This window comes from Cricetulus griseus, chromosome X, assembly GCF_003668045.3.
Source record: "Cricetulus griseus strain 17A/GY chromosome X, alternate assembly CriGri-PICRH-1.0, whole genome shotgun sequence".
NCBI classification, from domain to species: domain Eukaryota; kingdom Metazoa; phylum Chordata; class Mammalia; order Rodentia; family Cricetidae; genus Cricetulus; species Cricetulus griseus.
The window spans coordinates 725,338-739,467 of NC_048604.1; the positions used below are offsets into that span (position 1 = coordinate 725,338).

Below are 14,130 nucleotides of genomic sequence, written 5' to 3' on the forward strand. Positions count from 1 at the left end.
ACTAAAGATTCTTAATGAAATCAAAATTACTAGCTTTTCCCCTTATACAATTAGCACTTTATGTTTAATTTTCTTTTTGCTTACTACAAGGTCAAAAGGATACTATTCTACATTTTTCTTCTAAACCCATGTAGAATGAAATTGATTTTTGTGTAGGATATTATAAAGTAGGAAGAAAGGGTTCAGTTTTCCCATATGGATATCAGTGGACTAAATACTATTAATTGAAGTAGACATCCTGTTCATATTATATGCACCATCACTTAAGTCATATGTAGGCATATTCTGTATAGTTGGTGTATTTATTTACCCCTGCATTAAATGTCCATATTGTTTGGGGGAAAGGAGACACCCTCACAAAATCTCAATAGAGAATCCTTCTCTATTTCTCAGTATAGAAAAGAAATATTTAATATTTCATTGAAAGTATGTTGGCTGTAGGAGTTTTTAATTATTTTTATTATTTTAACTATGTGTCTGTGTGCATGTGCATATGAGTGCAGGTGCTCACAGAGGCCAGAGGTATCAGGATTCCCCTGGAGCTGGTTGTAAGCCACCTTATACAGATGCTGGGAGTCACACTCAACTCCTCTGGAAGAGCAGTACTTGCCATCTGAACCATCCCTCCAGCCCCAAGCTATAAGGTTTTTGAAGGTATTCATTAGATTCAAGGAGCTCCCTTCTGTTCCACATTTATTAAAATTTTAATATTGGTTGGGTGTTGAATTTTATCTTTGTGTGCACCTAGTGATAAGATCATGTGATTTTTCTTCATTCTTTTATGTTTTATGTTCTCCAAACTTTTGTGTTGCTGAACTAGATCCTGTTTGATTGTGACTTCATATCCTTATGATAAATTGCTGTATTTGATTTACTATTTCATTTTGGATTTTTATATCCCTGATCTTCAGAGAAACTGGAAGATTCTTGTTAGATTTGGGTATTATGGTTATGAATTTGGAAGCTCTAGAATTCTCTGCTATTTGTATTTGGGTGAGCATAACCTATTTTTAAAACTGTTTCAAACTCTGACCAGAGAAGAACCATCAAGTCTTGTCAAATGTATTGGTGTGAAATTGTTCATGACACTTTGAGTGTATATATATATATATATATATATATATATATTATATATATATATATATATTACATATATATGCACATGTGTGTGGTGTGGAGTTGTTTGTACTCTCAAGGACAGTGGAGGACACTGGGTATCCATCCTGCTTTGCCACTCAATGTCTTATTCCCTTGAGATAGGGTCTCTCATTGAACCTGAAGCTCGACATTTCAGTTAGGCTGAATGGCCAGCAAGTTTCTGAGATTCTCACCTATGTGCCCCTGTCTTCTGGGATAACAGACATGGGCAATCATGCCTATTTATCACAAAATCCTATTAAAATCTTTTAAATATCTTTAGGCTCTTTACTAGTAAATTGTTTTTTATTTTTGGAAACAGGATCTTACTATGTAGCTCTGGGCTGTTCTTGAATTCACTTTGTAGACCAAGCTGGCCTTGAACTCACAGAGACTGCCTACTGAAATTAAAGGAGTGGGCCACCATACCTAGCTTTTTCACTAGTAAATTATAACTTTTGTTGTTTTGTTGTTGTTTTTTGTTTTTTCAAGACAGTTTCTCTGTAGCTTTGGAGCATTTCCTGGAACTCACTCTGTAGACCAGGCTGGGCTCAAACTCAGAGAGATCCACCTGCCTCTGCCTCCAGAGTACTGGGATTAAAGGTGTGCACCACCACTGTCCAGCAACCTTTGTTTTATTAATTTAATTCATCTTTTCAAAGAACCAGTTGTCCCTTTTTGGTTTGTTGTTTTCTAATTAAATTCTTTCTGCTCCTCATTATTTTTCCTCATTTGTTTGAGCTATATTTATGCTCCTTAATACTATTACCACAGATAATCAGTGTTCAAGTTTGCTTTCTGTTACTGTAATAAAATATTCTGACTTAAAGCAACTTGGGAGGAAAGGATTTATTTCAGCTTACACTTCCAGATTATAATGTATCCTTGAGGGAAGCTGGGTAGGAACTCAAAGCAGGAATCTGAGGCTGGAACATGGAGGAATACCACTTATTGGCTTGCTCTCTTTTTGCTCTCTGCTAGCTTTCTTACACAACCCAAGCCCTCTTGCCTAATTATGATGCTGCCCATAGTGTGCTGGGTCCTCCTATATCAGTCATCAGTCAAGACAACTTATAACAGACATGACCACAGGCCACTCTGAAGCTATTCTTCAATTGAGGTTCCTTCTTCCCAGATGACTCTAGGTTGTATCAAGTTGATGATAAAAACTAACCAAGAAGCCTGGCGTTGGTGGCGCACGCCTTTAATCCCAGCACTCGGGAGGCAGAGGAAGGTGGATCTCTGTGAGTTCAAGACCAGCCTGGTCTATAAGAGCTAGTTCCAGGACAGCCTCCAAAGCCACAGAGAAACCCTCTCTCGAAAAACCAAAAAAAAAAAAAAAACTAACCAAGAAAATCAGTGTTAAATTCTAGTATAATTTCTTGTAGTCATTTTTTCTATGATAAATGTTTCTCTTTTAAATTTTGACCGTTCTATGTATTATTTTGTTTAATAATGTTCTTATTGTATATATGTCAGCAGGATTGCCAAGGACATTAGATATTCTTCTACAAGTTGGTTTTTTGTGTTACAAAATATATATTATACTCAGCAGATACTTAAGTAAGAATGTCTCGCCGGCAGTGGTGGCACACACCTTTAATCCCATCTCTCGGCCAGCTGGCCATCTGTATGAGTTCAAGGCCAGCCTGGTCTACAGAACCAGTGCCTGGACAGGCTCCAAAGCTACACAGAAAAACCATGTCTTGGAAAAAAAACAAGAAAAAAGAAGAATGTCTTAGGAAATTAAATTGTTTCCAATACTTCACTCTTATAAATAATGCTTTGATACACATGCTTATCCACATAATCATTATTAGCAGCTCTATTTTATATAAGATAAATGCATAGTAATCAAGGTGGGGGCAAAGAATGTAAACATTTGAAGATGGTGGCACATTTATATTGATAGACCGTCCTCTAGAGAAAGGTTTATCAACTTTATCATATTCATAAGAGTATCTTATCAAGGAAACAGATCCATTTCAGATGGATGGTAGCAGCTGTGTGCTCTGAGATGGACAACTCAGATTCAATAGCTGGAAACATGTTGAACCAGAAAGGCATTTCATGGGAAATACTTTATTAAAAGGATCAGTTTTGATTCCTCTTTTAACACAACAGTAAGTAGTTAGGAATACTTGAACATTCCAGCTGTACATGTCTGGGTCGTCCTTTATCATTCTTGCCTCACTCTTGCTCATTTCCCATTTCCTTACAGCGGGACTTTTTATGTACGTACATGCTCTAGCACTGGTGTTTTCCCTGAGGTCCTCTTTGCCTTCTTTTACAGATGTTCATGAGAGCACAGTTTGACTATGATCCCAAAAAGGACAATCTTATCCCTTGCAAAGAGGCAGGACTGAAGTTTGTTACTGGAGACATTATCCAGATCATCAACAAAGATGACAGCAATTGGTGGCAGGGCCGGGTGGAAGGCTCCTCCAAGGAGTCTGCAGGATTGATCCCTTCTCCTGAGCTTCAGGAATGGTAAGCCACATTTGTGCTGGTGGAAAGCCCCTGCAGTAACTAATTTCTTAGCTTCAAAAATCTGCTGTTTTGTGTATATTTTCTATATTCCCTAAACATATGTCCTAGTTTCCTTTATATAATGGATGAGGAGGGGTCCACAGGAGTTGATACAGTTCATTTTAAGGCCTGTTTCCTCAAATGCTCTCTTAGCAGTTACAGGGCTCAGTTACAGAACCTTCCCCCTGCTTCCTGCACCCCTTCAGCCACTCATCACGATGATTTTAAGAAAGCTTCTGGCTGGCTGGTGGTGGCGCATGCCTTTAATCCCAGCACTCGGGGAGGTAGAGGCAGGCGGATCTCTGTCAGTTTGAAGCCAGCCTGGTCTCCAGAGCAAGTTCCAGGACAGGTTCCAAAGCCACAGAGAAACCCTGTCTTGAAAAAAAAAAAGCTTCTGGGGCTGGAGAGATGGCTTAGTGGTTAAAAACACTGGGTGGTCTTCCAGAGGTCCTGAGTTCAATTCCCAGCAACCACAGGGTGGCACATTACTCTATAGTGAGATCTGGCATGCAGGCAGACATGCAGGCAAAACACTGTATACATAATAAATAAAATAAGACTTTAAAAAAAGAAAAAGAAAATTTCTAAAAACAGTCACATTTTAAGTATATGTCCTTTGTGCAGATTCTTGTCTTCCAGTCAGATTGCTCACTTAGTACAAGATTGCCCCACATGACCATTAAAAAATCCATATCAACTGTTGACCTTCTGCCTATTTAAAATAACATCACAACCTCAAATAGTGTTAGTTCCTATACCATACCTAATTATTTCTTTTTTGAGATTATAATATAATTGCATCATTTCTCCCTTTCCTTTCTTTCCTCCAAACCTCTCATATATCCCTCTTTATAATCTTTGAAATCCTTGGCCTCTTTTATCACTAACTGTTCATACATACATACATACATACATACATGCATACATACAGTCCTAAATACATGAGTGCAACCTACTCAGTTGTCTATCCAATACCAAATGGTCAGCCCTGAAAACATGCATATCGACCTTTAGTTTTAAGCCAGAGTTCTGGTTGATCCCGTTTCCAATGATGATGTGTTTTGTGGAAATAAATGTTTAACATTAGAGCAACAGAGGAAAAATACCTTGAAGATAATTGGTCAAAGCTTTGAGCATGCTGTCTGTGTCTTCTGGGCCATTTCCAGAGCTAACACCTGGTGAAGAGCATTGGAAGATCAGGAAAGGTAGAAAGCTGAGAAAGACTCGGGAGAGCACGAGGTGAAACTGAGGCTCATGACTTATTAATGAGGCATGAATCAATTTAGTAGACTGTAACAACTATTTTTGTAAAGTGAGGGTCAGGTATCACATAGCTCAGGCCTGTAATTCATTCAGAGTCTCAGAAGGCTGAGAAAGGTTCAGTGCCAGCCGGGCTTTGATGGCGCACGCCTTTAATCCCAGCACTCGGGTTTGAGGCCAGCCTGGTCTCCAGAGCAAGTGCCAGGATAGGCTCCAAAGCTACACAGAGAAACCCTGTCTCGAAAAACCAAAAGAAAAAAAAGAAAGGTTCAGTGCCACCAGTGCTACCTAGACCCTATCTCAAAATAAAAGATGATGCCTAGAAACATCAGTATAGATTACACAGTAATAGATGGTATTGTTACTGAAACTATTAGTCATGTATGCAGTTATATGTTCATACTTGTGCTTTATTTATAAATCAGAGTTGTTGATAATATATTTCTTATGGTAAAGTGTGACTGTCAGCCTGATTTTCCAGGTCTCAACTCAAAGGTGGAAGAATAGTCCACTAGTGCACTAAGAATATTCTCCTCCTGCAAACATTTCCACTGTCAGGTGCCTGGGTGACCACATAAAACTGCAGAGAAGAAAGGGAGGAAAGTGGGTAAGGGCATCTGTGCCTGAAGAATATTACAGAGTCAAGGAAGTAGGTCAGTCTCAAAACTTACTAAAGAAAAGAAAGGAGGTAGCCTAGTCTGTCACAAGTTTTTACACTGAAGACCTACTGAGCTTTGGTCATCTGTTCCTCACAGGAGAGTGGCAAGTGTGGCTCAGTCTGCTCCAAGTGAAGCTCCAAGCTGTAGTCCCTTTGGGAAGAAGAAGAAGTATAAAGACAAGTATCTGGCTAAGCACAGTTCAAGTAAGTTTTTTGTGTCCCCTTCCTCCAAGGTTCCAGTAGCATTAGTGTTTCTCTACCCCTTTAACCAGAAGGAAAGAGGTGAGAATGCAGTATGCAGTGGAATGTATAGTGTATAAAAATGTATGCCATTTCTTTTGATTTTCCCTTAGTCATTTCATCTTCATAAACTCACTGCAATCAGAGAGACAAGACTAGTGGTCTGTCTACTCTTACTCATCATCTCACTCCTCAGGTAACCAACTGAACAAGTCTTCCAGACTTTTTTCCACAGTTACCTTTATTCTGTTTATCACCAGCTTCAGTATCTACAGAGGACTGGTTCCAGTACCCCATGGTTGTCAACATCCACTTTTGCTCAACACTCTTAAACATAATGGTGTAGAATTTGTATATGACTTATGTATATCCTTATGTGCATTTTTAAATCATTTTGATAGGTAGGCTGGGTGTGATAGGCATACACCTTTAATGTCAGCAATAAGGAGGCAGAGGCAGGCATACCTCTGAGTTCAAGTCCAGTCTGACCTACTTAGCAAGTTCTAGGCAAGGCATAACTACATAGTGAGACCCTGACTCAAAAGAAAATTTTGATTTTCTAATATGGTATAATATTATTTAGGGAATAATGATAAGAAAAATTCTGTTCATGTTCAATATAGAAGCAAAATTTTTAAAGTATTTCAATTTGTGATTGATTGAATCTTATGATACAGGGCTCATGAATATGGAGGGCTAAATATGTATTTCCACTATCATAAGTGAGTTCAAGTGGTTTGCTGATAATAAATGAATGCTAATCTTCCATTTATTCAATGTTTCCATCTTGTTGGGAGCATTCGAGACAGTGACAAGTGCATGAAGAAATCAAAGTACCTGAAGTCACCATGGCCTGGGCATCTTTGAAGGAGCAGAACAGTGTTTGCCTAAGAGCCCCTTTTCCATCTTGAGTAGTTGGGTCAATATTGGTTCTGTTCCCTAAAATAAGGGATGTTTGAAGAACTACAGTGATGGTACTGATATTATTGAACTGTAAGTGCCTATGAGACAGCCAAATTCCATGTTCTAGAAAGCTGGAATCTATATTGGAGATAGAGAGAACCATTATATTACTAAGACTGCAACAGACTGAAAAGGCCAGGTCAGAGGGATACAGAGGAGAGCATAGAGTATATATATATATTCAGAATCCTAAAGACTGGCCTACAGAGCCATGTGAAGTGTTCAGATGGTGGATGCTGGGAAAATCAAACCAAGGACTAAATGGAGCATTTCCATCTATAATACAGAAAGAGCCTGCTCTTACATTGTTTTTCAATTTGTTATCATCACCTCTAGCTTCTGCAGCCATTGTGCTATCATATCCAATTAGCAAAGCATTCTTCATTCCTCATTGAGTTTGGATTTGTTTTGATTTTTTTTTCATAACAGACACTGAGGCATGGAGTTGAGCTGTAGTTTGGTGTGGCTGAGTCTCAACTGCTTAAATTCCAGCCCCTGCAGTTTGTTTGTTAACTAACATTTTGGATAGTTTATTGAGAATCTAAAAGGGATCTCATGTCAATCCTTTCCTCAGAACTCCCATAGGAGATACTTTCTGCTTTGCTTTATTATGTATCACACTTCTTTATCACATAGAAATATCCAGCATCCCTCCCTACAACCTCCCTCCCCCCAATTTCATGTCCATGGTCTCTCTCCCTATATTTTGTTTTCTATTTTGGAGACAGGGCCTCAGTTCTAGTATTGCACGTCTGCACCACCATGCACAACTTCCTCTCCTTCCTATATCAGGTGTCAGCTCCTTAACCCCAGCCAGTGCTTTTCCACCCCACCTCTGGAAATTAATATGGTTTGATCTTCTTTGTCTTTAGTTTTTGACCAGTTGGATGTTGTTTCCTATGAGGAAGTTGTCCGGATCCCTGCATTCAAGAGGAAGACCCTGGTGCTGATTGGTATCTTTTCACAGTTTTGCTAATTCAAGAGCATAATTCTGTCCTTATTTCCATTCCTGTGTTATGTGTCCACCCTTCTTCAGGAAAGGCAGTGAGGAAGAAATGAAGTGTGGTCTCTTATATATTTCATGTAGTGTACTTATAAAGAACTCTGTAGTTTTTTGGGGGGAGAGGGGGGATACGGTGGCTTTGGAGGCTGGCCTGGAACTAGCTCTTATAGACCAGGCTGGTCTCAAACGCACAGAAATCCACCTGCCTCTGCCTCCCGAGTACTGGGATTAAAGGTGTGTGCCACCACTAACTCTGTGGATCTTACAAGTTTTTTTTTTTTTTTGGTTTTTTTTTTTTTTTTTTTTTTGGTTTTTCGAGACAGGGTTTCTCTGTGTAACTTTGGACCCTGTCCTGGCACTCGCTCTGGAGACCAAGCTGGCCTCGAACTCACAGAGATCTGTAGGGAAACACCCTAGCCCCGCCCAATAGTCCCGGACAGATGCCAGGTGGACCCGGGACTATTGGGCGGGGTTAGGGTGTCTCCCTACAGAGATCCGCCTACCTCTGCCTCCTGAGTGCTGGGATTAAAGGTGTGTGCCACCAACGCCTGGCACGAGTTTTTCTATTACTTAGAATCTAATTCTTTTTAGAGTAGGTTTGCTGTTTGTCCACCTTTTTGGATGGCTTACAAAATAAACAGAAAACTGCACAGTAGCTGGTTCCTCTATGGAAATAGAAATTATGTTCTATGTCTTAACTTTAAGGATACAAAGGAATTGAAGCTACTTGGTGATCCCAAATCTTCTTTGACAGCTCTAAGGACTCAGTTGCAGCCTGGGTAAAGCACCAAACTGTTTTTGTCTACTAGCCACTTTGAGCACCGGAATATAGAAATCTATCTTCCATTCCCTGTCTTGTCTCCACCAATGTCTCTGGGTAAAAGTGATGCAAGCCTTTCTTTATTCTTACACAGGAGCCAGTGGGGTAGGTCGCAGCCATATTAAGAATGCTCTGCTCAGACAGAATCCAGAGAAGTTTGTGTACCCTGCCCCATGTAAGTATTTTTCAGGTGCCTTGGAGGGGAACATTATGCCCTAAGGGACAGGCAGCAATGTCATGTTACTGAATTTAGCATCAGTATTTTTTGAAATGTCATGTGGTCTTGTACTTGTTTTATTTTAGATGTTTAATTATGAAAACTTAAATCTAGGGGCCTGGAAATATCTCTGAAATCCACATTGAAAAGCCAGGCATGGAGGACTGGAGTGATGACTCAGTGGTTAAGAGCACTGACCCAGGTTCAATTCTCAGCACCCACATGGCAGCTAACAGCTATCTATAACTTCAAGATCAGCAGCTAACAGCTGTCTATAGCTTCAAGATCTGAGACTCTCACACAGACATACATGCAGGCAAAACATCTATGCACATAAAATAAAGGTAAACTTTAAAAAAAAAAAAGAAAGAAAAGCCTGGCATGCTGGCATGCACTGTTAATCCCGTGGAGGTGGAGATAGCAGATCTATAGACTTCTTTGTAGTGTTCAAAACCAATGAGAAGACCCTATCTTTTAAAAAAAGGAACAGGTGTACAGCACCCAGGGAATGTTACCCAAGGCTGCCCTCTGTCCTCTGTACATGAGCATATGTACCAACACACACACACACAAAAAAACCCCTAAAAATTTGGAAATATAAACATGTACTTATGGGGCTGGGGAGAGGATTGCTAACTGACAATGTGAATTGAATCCCTAGAACCCACATGGTAGGAGAACTGACTCTCACAGGTTGTCTTCTAATTTTCGTATGCACATAATGGCATATCACACACACAGAGATCACAGAGTGTACTTACAATTGCTTGAGATAACAAAATAACTTTTCTTATTCTCTTATTCCATATAACAGTACTTGTAGTAAACATCGTTTTTTAAAAAATATTAAGGCTGGGTGTGGTGGCACATTGGGATCTCTGAGTTCAGGGCCACCCTAGTCTAGGAAGTGAGTTTTAGGACAGTTTTAGTACACAGAGAAACCCTGTCTTGAAAAAGAAAAAAATTAAGAATTAAATTTTATGTATATTGCTTTATAAATGATTTCTCAGGGTCCTCTACTGTCTAATTCAGTTTGAGGATTACGTTATAGTCCTTTTATGTAGGACTATTTTATAGTCCTTTTATGTAGATAGTATAGTTTGAATAGTGGATACACTATAGTTCTTGTGGCTATTTTACATTGTTTAATATTTAAGCTGCCTCTAGTGCTCATAGAATGTCTTTTAAACCAAAATAGTGCTTAGGGAAGGCCTGCTCAGTCACAGCAATAAAGAGATATAATTCTCAGAAGGGGTACTGCTAATCAAATTAGAAAACTAGGATGTGAACCTGATGTTATTTGTTTTCATTCTTTGTCTTTTTTACATATGGATCATTTATTGAAAGTTGCTCATAGGAACATAGTGAGAGTCATTCCAGTAGAGCAGAAAACAGATGTCCCAGGGAAGTCTACAATATATATATATATATATATATATATATATATATATATGTGTGTGTGTGTGTGTGTGTGTGTGTGTGTGTGTGTGTGTGTATGTATGTATGTATATATGTACATATGTATTTATACATGTATATGGAAAGAGCCTGAGATGCAATTGCAAGTTGAGAGGAAGGTAAAGGACATGGCTCATCAGAGGATTAAAAGAGGATGGGAATATACAATTTATCTCTGCACTAGAATGTTACTCTTAACATTTTAACTTTTAAAAGAATTATATGTCTGTGTGTGTAGGGGGTTGGGCAATTTATGAAAGTCTGCTTTCTTTCCACCATATGTGGTTCCAGGAATTGAACTCAAGTTATAAGCTTTCTGTGGCAAGTGCTTTTACCTGTTGAGAAATAATCAGAACCAGTATTTTAACAAAATGTTTAAACCAAGCCAGTGTGCTCTTCTTTCCATGTCATAAAAAAGAAAAAGAGCTGGAGAGATGGCTTTGTGTTTGAGTGCTTGCTGCTCTTGCAAAAGACCAGAGTTTGTTTCCCAGTATCCACATTAGGCAGCACACAATCACCTGTACCTCCAGATTCAGAGATCTGATGCTTTCTTCTGGTCTCCATGGGCAGAACATACATGCACATATAAACTATTTTTAAGGGAAACAGATTTCCAGAAATTCCCTACCACAGCAAGTAGATCTATATTAAGTTTTAGCTGTCATTTCTGAGTTTCACTATTCCTGAGTTTGTTGGTTTTATGTAGGAAGAATGGCGTGAATGTTCTACATGGGCCTGTCTCTTGAAATTTAAATATATTCTGGGTAGATTTTCTGATCTGTACTACTTCCTAGCATCAGCCCTTTGGGAGTTCATGGGAAGAACATCTGTACTATATTATCTGCCCCAAACATGGGTAGGGTTTCCATACACACTTTGGGCCAAGCCATTAAGAGATGGCAAAGATCAAGAGCTCATCAAGGATTTGAGTCCTTGTACACAGATACAACACGACCGCCAAGGAAGAGCGAAGAAGATGGAAAGGAGTATCACTTCATCTCAACAGAGGAAATGACAAGGAACATCTCTGCCAATGAGTTCTTGGAGTTTGGCAGCTATCAGGGCAACATGTTTGGCACCAAATTTGAAACAGTGCACCAGATTCATAAGCAGGACAAGATTGCCATCCTTGACATTGAGCCCCAGGTGGGTAGGCACACAAAGGCAGGAACAATGGGTTCAGCCATATAATGGGGGAAGGGAGTGATGAAAACCAGAGCTCCTGGAAACCTGGAAGCTCGGGTTTACTTCCTAAACTTTTAGTGGGTTCAGCCTGATGCAAGAACAGTAGTACTGGGAACAATACAAAGTGGTATTGGGGATTGGTAATGTTTATTAGAAGGAATACATTTTGACAGTTGGGTTGTTTCTTTTTTCTTCCTTTTTCCCTAGACCCTGAAGACTGTTCGAACAGCTGAGCTTTCACCTTTCATTGTGTTCATCGAACCTACTGACCAGGGCACTCAGGTGGGAAAGGGGTCATGCAAGGTGGGTGGAGGTTCACTCCTAGATCATGGTCAGCTGTTTCCTCCAAAGCCAAGAAGACAAAGGCATGCACATTTTACTCATTCGAGAGATATTAAACAAGTCAGGCCCAGTCATTGTCCCAGTCAGATCTAATGCCTGAGATGGGACAGTTGAGTAAACCTTGATTCTAAGGTGATGTGAACTAATCACAGAGCAGAGGGAGCTATGAAGGAGAGGTGGCAATAGATCTACCAGTAGGTACAATATGGCTACAGTGGGAAAGATACCTGCCTGTAAGAATGGCTGTTTCCTTTTCCTCTATAGCATGTCATTCATCGCACCTTAAAAAAAATTTTTTTTGGCTAACATTTTCAAAGTGTGGTATTTCACTTTGTTTTCCTATAAGAGATTGTTTGACAGTCACAGTCCCAGCACTTAATGGGTGAAAGGAGAATCAGGAATCCAAAGCTAGAATTAGTTGCACCAGAGTTTGAGGCCAGCCTGGGCTAAAGTTCAAAGCCAGTCAGAGAAAATTAGTGGGACTGCCACACAAGCAAAACAGCCATTTGTGTTTGTATGAATTATCTGGCTGTCCCTAAGTCATGTTTCCATTGGATTAGTGGCTTGATCTTATCATCCACTTTTAAGAATTCTGTATTTGAGTATTTCACTGATAACAGTTACAAATACCCACCCCCACCATGGCTTGTTTCTCTAAACATTTTTACTTATGTAGTTAAATGACTGTTGAAGCCAGAAGCCTATTATCAATACTCTTTGTTCTTATCCTGGGATTACAACTCTAGTACTAGTTGTTAAAATGGCTTTTTCATGTACTAAGGGATAAAACTAAGTGGATGATACTAGTGAAGCCTATGCTAGGTTGCTGCTGGCCTTTCAAAGGGCCCTATTACTTGGGTTAATTTGGGATCCTTTAGTACAGTGGGTCTCTGGGTCACAGCATTTTTGGCAAACCCTAGCTCCAAAAATATTTACATATGTAAATATGTATGGTTAGAGGTCACCACAACATAAAAGACTGTTTTAAAGTGCACACAGCATTAGGAAGGTTGAGAACCACTGCTTTAGAATGTAGTGTTCTTAATTGGAATCGTACATAAGGAACCAATACCTGTTCAAAACCTTCCCTTGGATGCTGAGTTGGGCTGCTGTTTCAGCTATGGCTTTCTTCTTTGCAGACTGAAGCCCTGCAGCAACTGCAGAAGGACTCTGAGGCCATCCGTAGTCAGTATGCTCACTACTTTGACCTCTCTTTGGTGAATAATGGTGTTGATGAAACTCTTAAGAAATTGCAAGAAGCCTTTGACCAGGCTTGCAGTTCACCACAGTGGGTACCTGTCTCCTGGGTTTACTAAGCTTACAGAATTGGAGAACCTGTTCCAGCCCCTCCCCAGCATTTGGAATGCCATCCTCCTTGCTTAAACCAAACAGGGCTGCTTCAACTCCTAGCTATCTGCAATTGTCCTAAGTATGTCAGTAGGATTCAAGTCTGCACTCAGGCTCCTAAAGGGCTTAAGTTTAATTTTCCTACTATCTAGATTTCAAAATGACCTCTGGAAAATTAGCAGTACTATCCAAATGCAACTGCTGCACAGAAAAATCAACTATCCTCATCCCTCTGATGCTTGAACTCCTTTACTTTCAACTATACTATCTTGTCTCTTTACTCTGGAATAAGTATACTCTGAAACTTTATAAAATGCCAAAATCAAATAGCTGTGCAAAGTACAACTGCTCTAGAGAAACCCTCCAAAGCAATAAAAATTATGCTGTGCTAACATGTCTGTGGCCTTGTAACTGCATTTCCATCTGCACCACAATCCCCTAAAAAGCTATGAGCTATCTTCTTAAACCTCCCAGGCAATGGCATCAACACAATGGCGTCTCTGGATTTAACATGCAGGTGAGTTTCTTTACAGCAATGTACCTGAAAAACCTGTCACTGCCCCTATAGGTCTCTAAGGGCTGGTGTTTACAGTCTTCTCTAGGTAGAAGCCACTGTGGGCACTTTAATGTGTCCTATTAAGTCACACTAGAATGATAACACATCTTACAAAAACAGGAGCTGAGGGCTAGGGGTGGGATGGGGCACTTCATACCTGCCTAGGCTGAGACCATTGCTGTACCACAAAATACTCAAAATTTCTGCTTGCACACATTTGAGTAATCATTTGTAACATCCTATGCCACCCTTTTCTCCCTGCAATCAACACCAGAACTGGCAATTTCCGACCCTAACCCTGACACTCTCAAGGCCATCTGACCTGCTGGCACACTACACAACACACGTACTTTTCCCCTCTGTTCTGCAGAACACTGGATTTGTAATGACCCCCCTTGAGAGCAGGTGATAGGCC

At 39.9% G+C, this 14,130-nt stretch overlaps 1 protein-coding gene across 2 annotated transcripts in view; it reads left to right on the top strand.

Annotated features, from left to right (window-relative positions):
- The window catches only part of Mpp1 (membrane palmitoylated protein 1), a 37,072-nt gene extending 23,519 nt beyond the window's left edge, over window positions 1–13,553 (top strand). For both annotated transcript variants that reach the window (XM_027432490.2, XM_027432489.2), the window contains exons 6-12: window positions 3,431–3,627; window positions 5,682–5,788; window positions 7,660–7,740; window positions 8,705–8,785; window positions 11,229–11,431; window positions 11,678–11,752; window positions 12,952–13,553. In XM_027432490.2, coding sequence (XP_027288291.1) covers window positions 3,431–3,627; window positions 5,682–5,788; window positions 7,660–7,740; window positions 8,705–8,785; window positions 11,229–11,431; window positions 11,678–11,752; window positions 12,952–13,128 — 921 coding nt within the window. In that variant the 3' untranslated portion in view covers window positions 13,129–13,553. The remainder of the gene's footprint in view (window positions 1–3,430; window positions 3,628–5,681; window positions 5,789–7,659; window positions 7,741–8,704; window positions 8,786–11,228; window positions 11,432–11,677; window positions 11,753–12,951) is intronic.
- The last annotated feature ends 577 nt before the right edge of the window (window positions 13,554–14,130 follow it).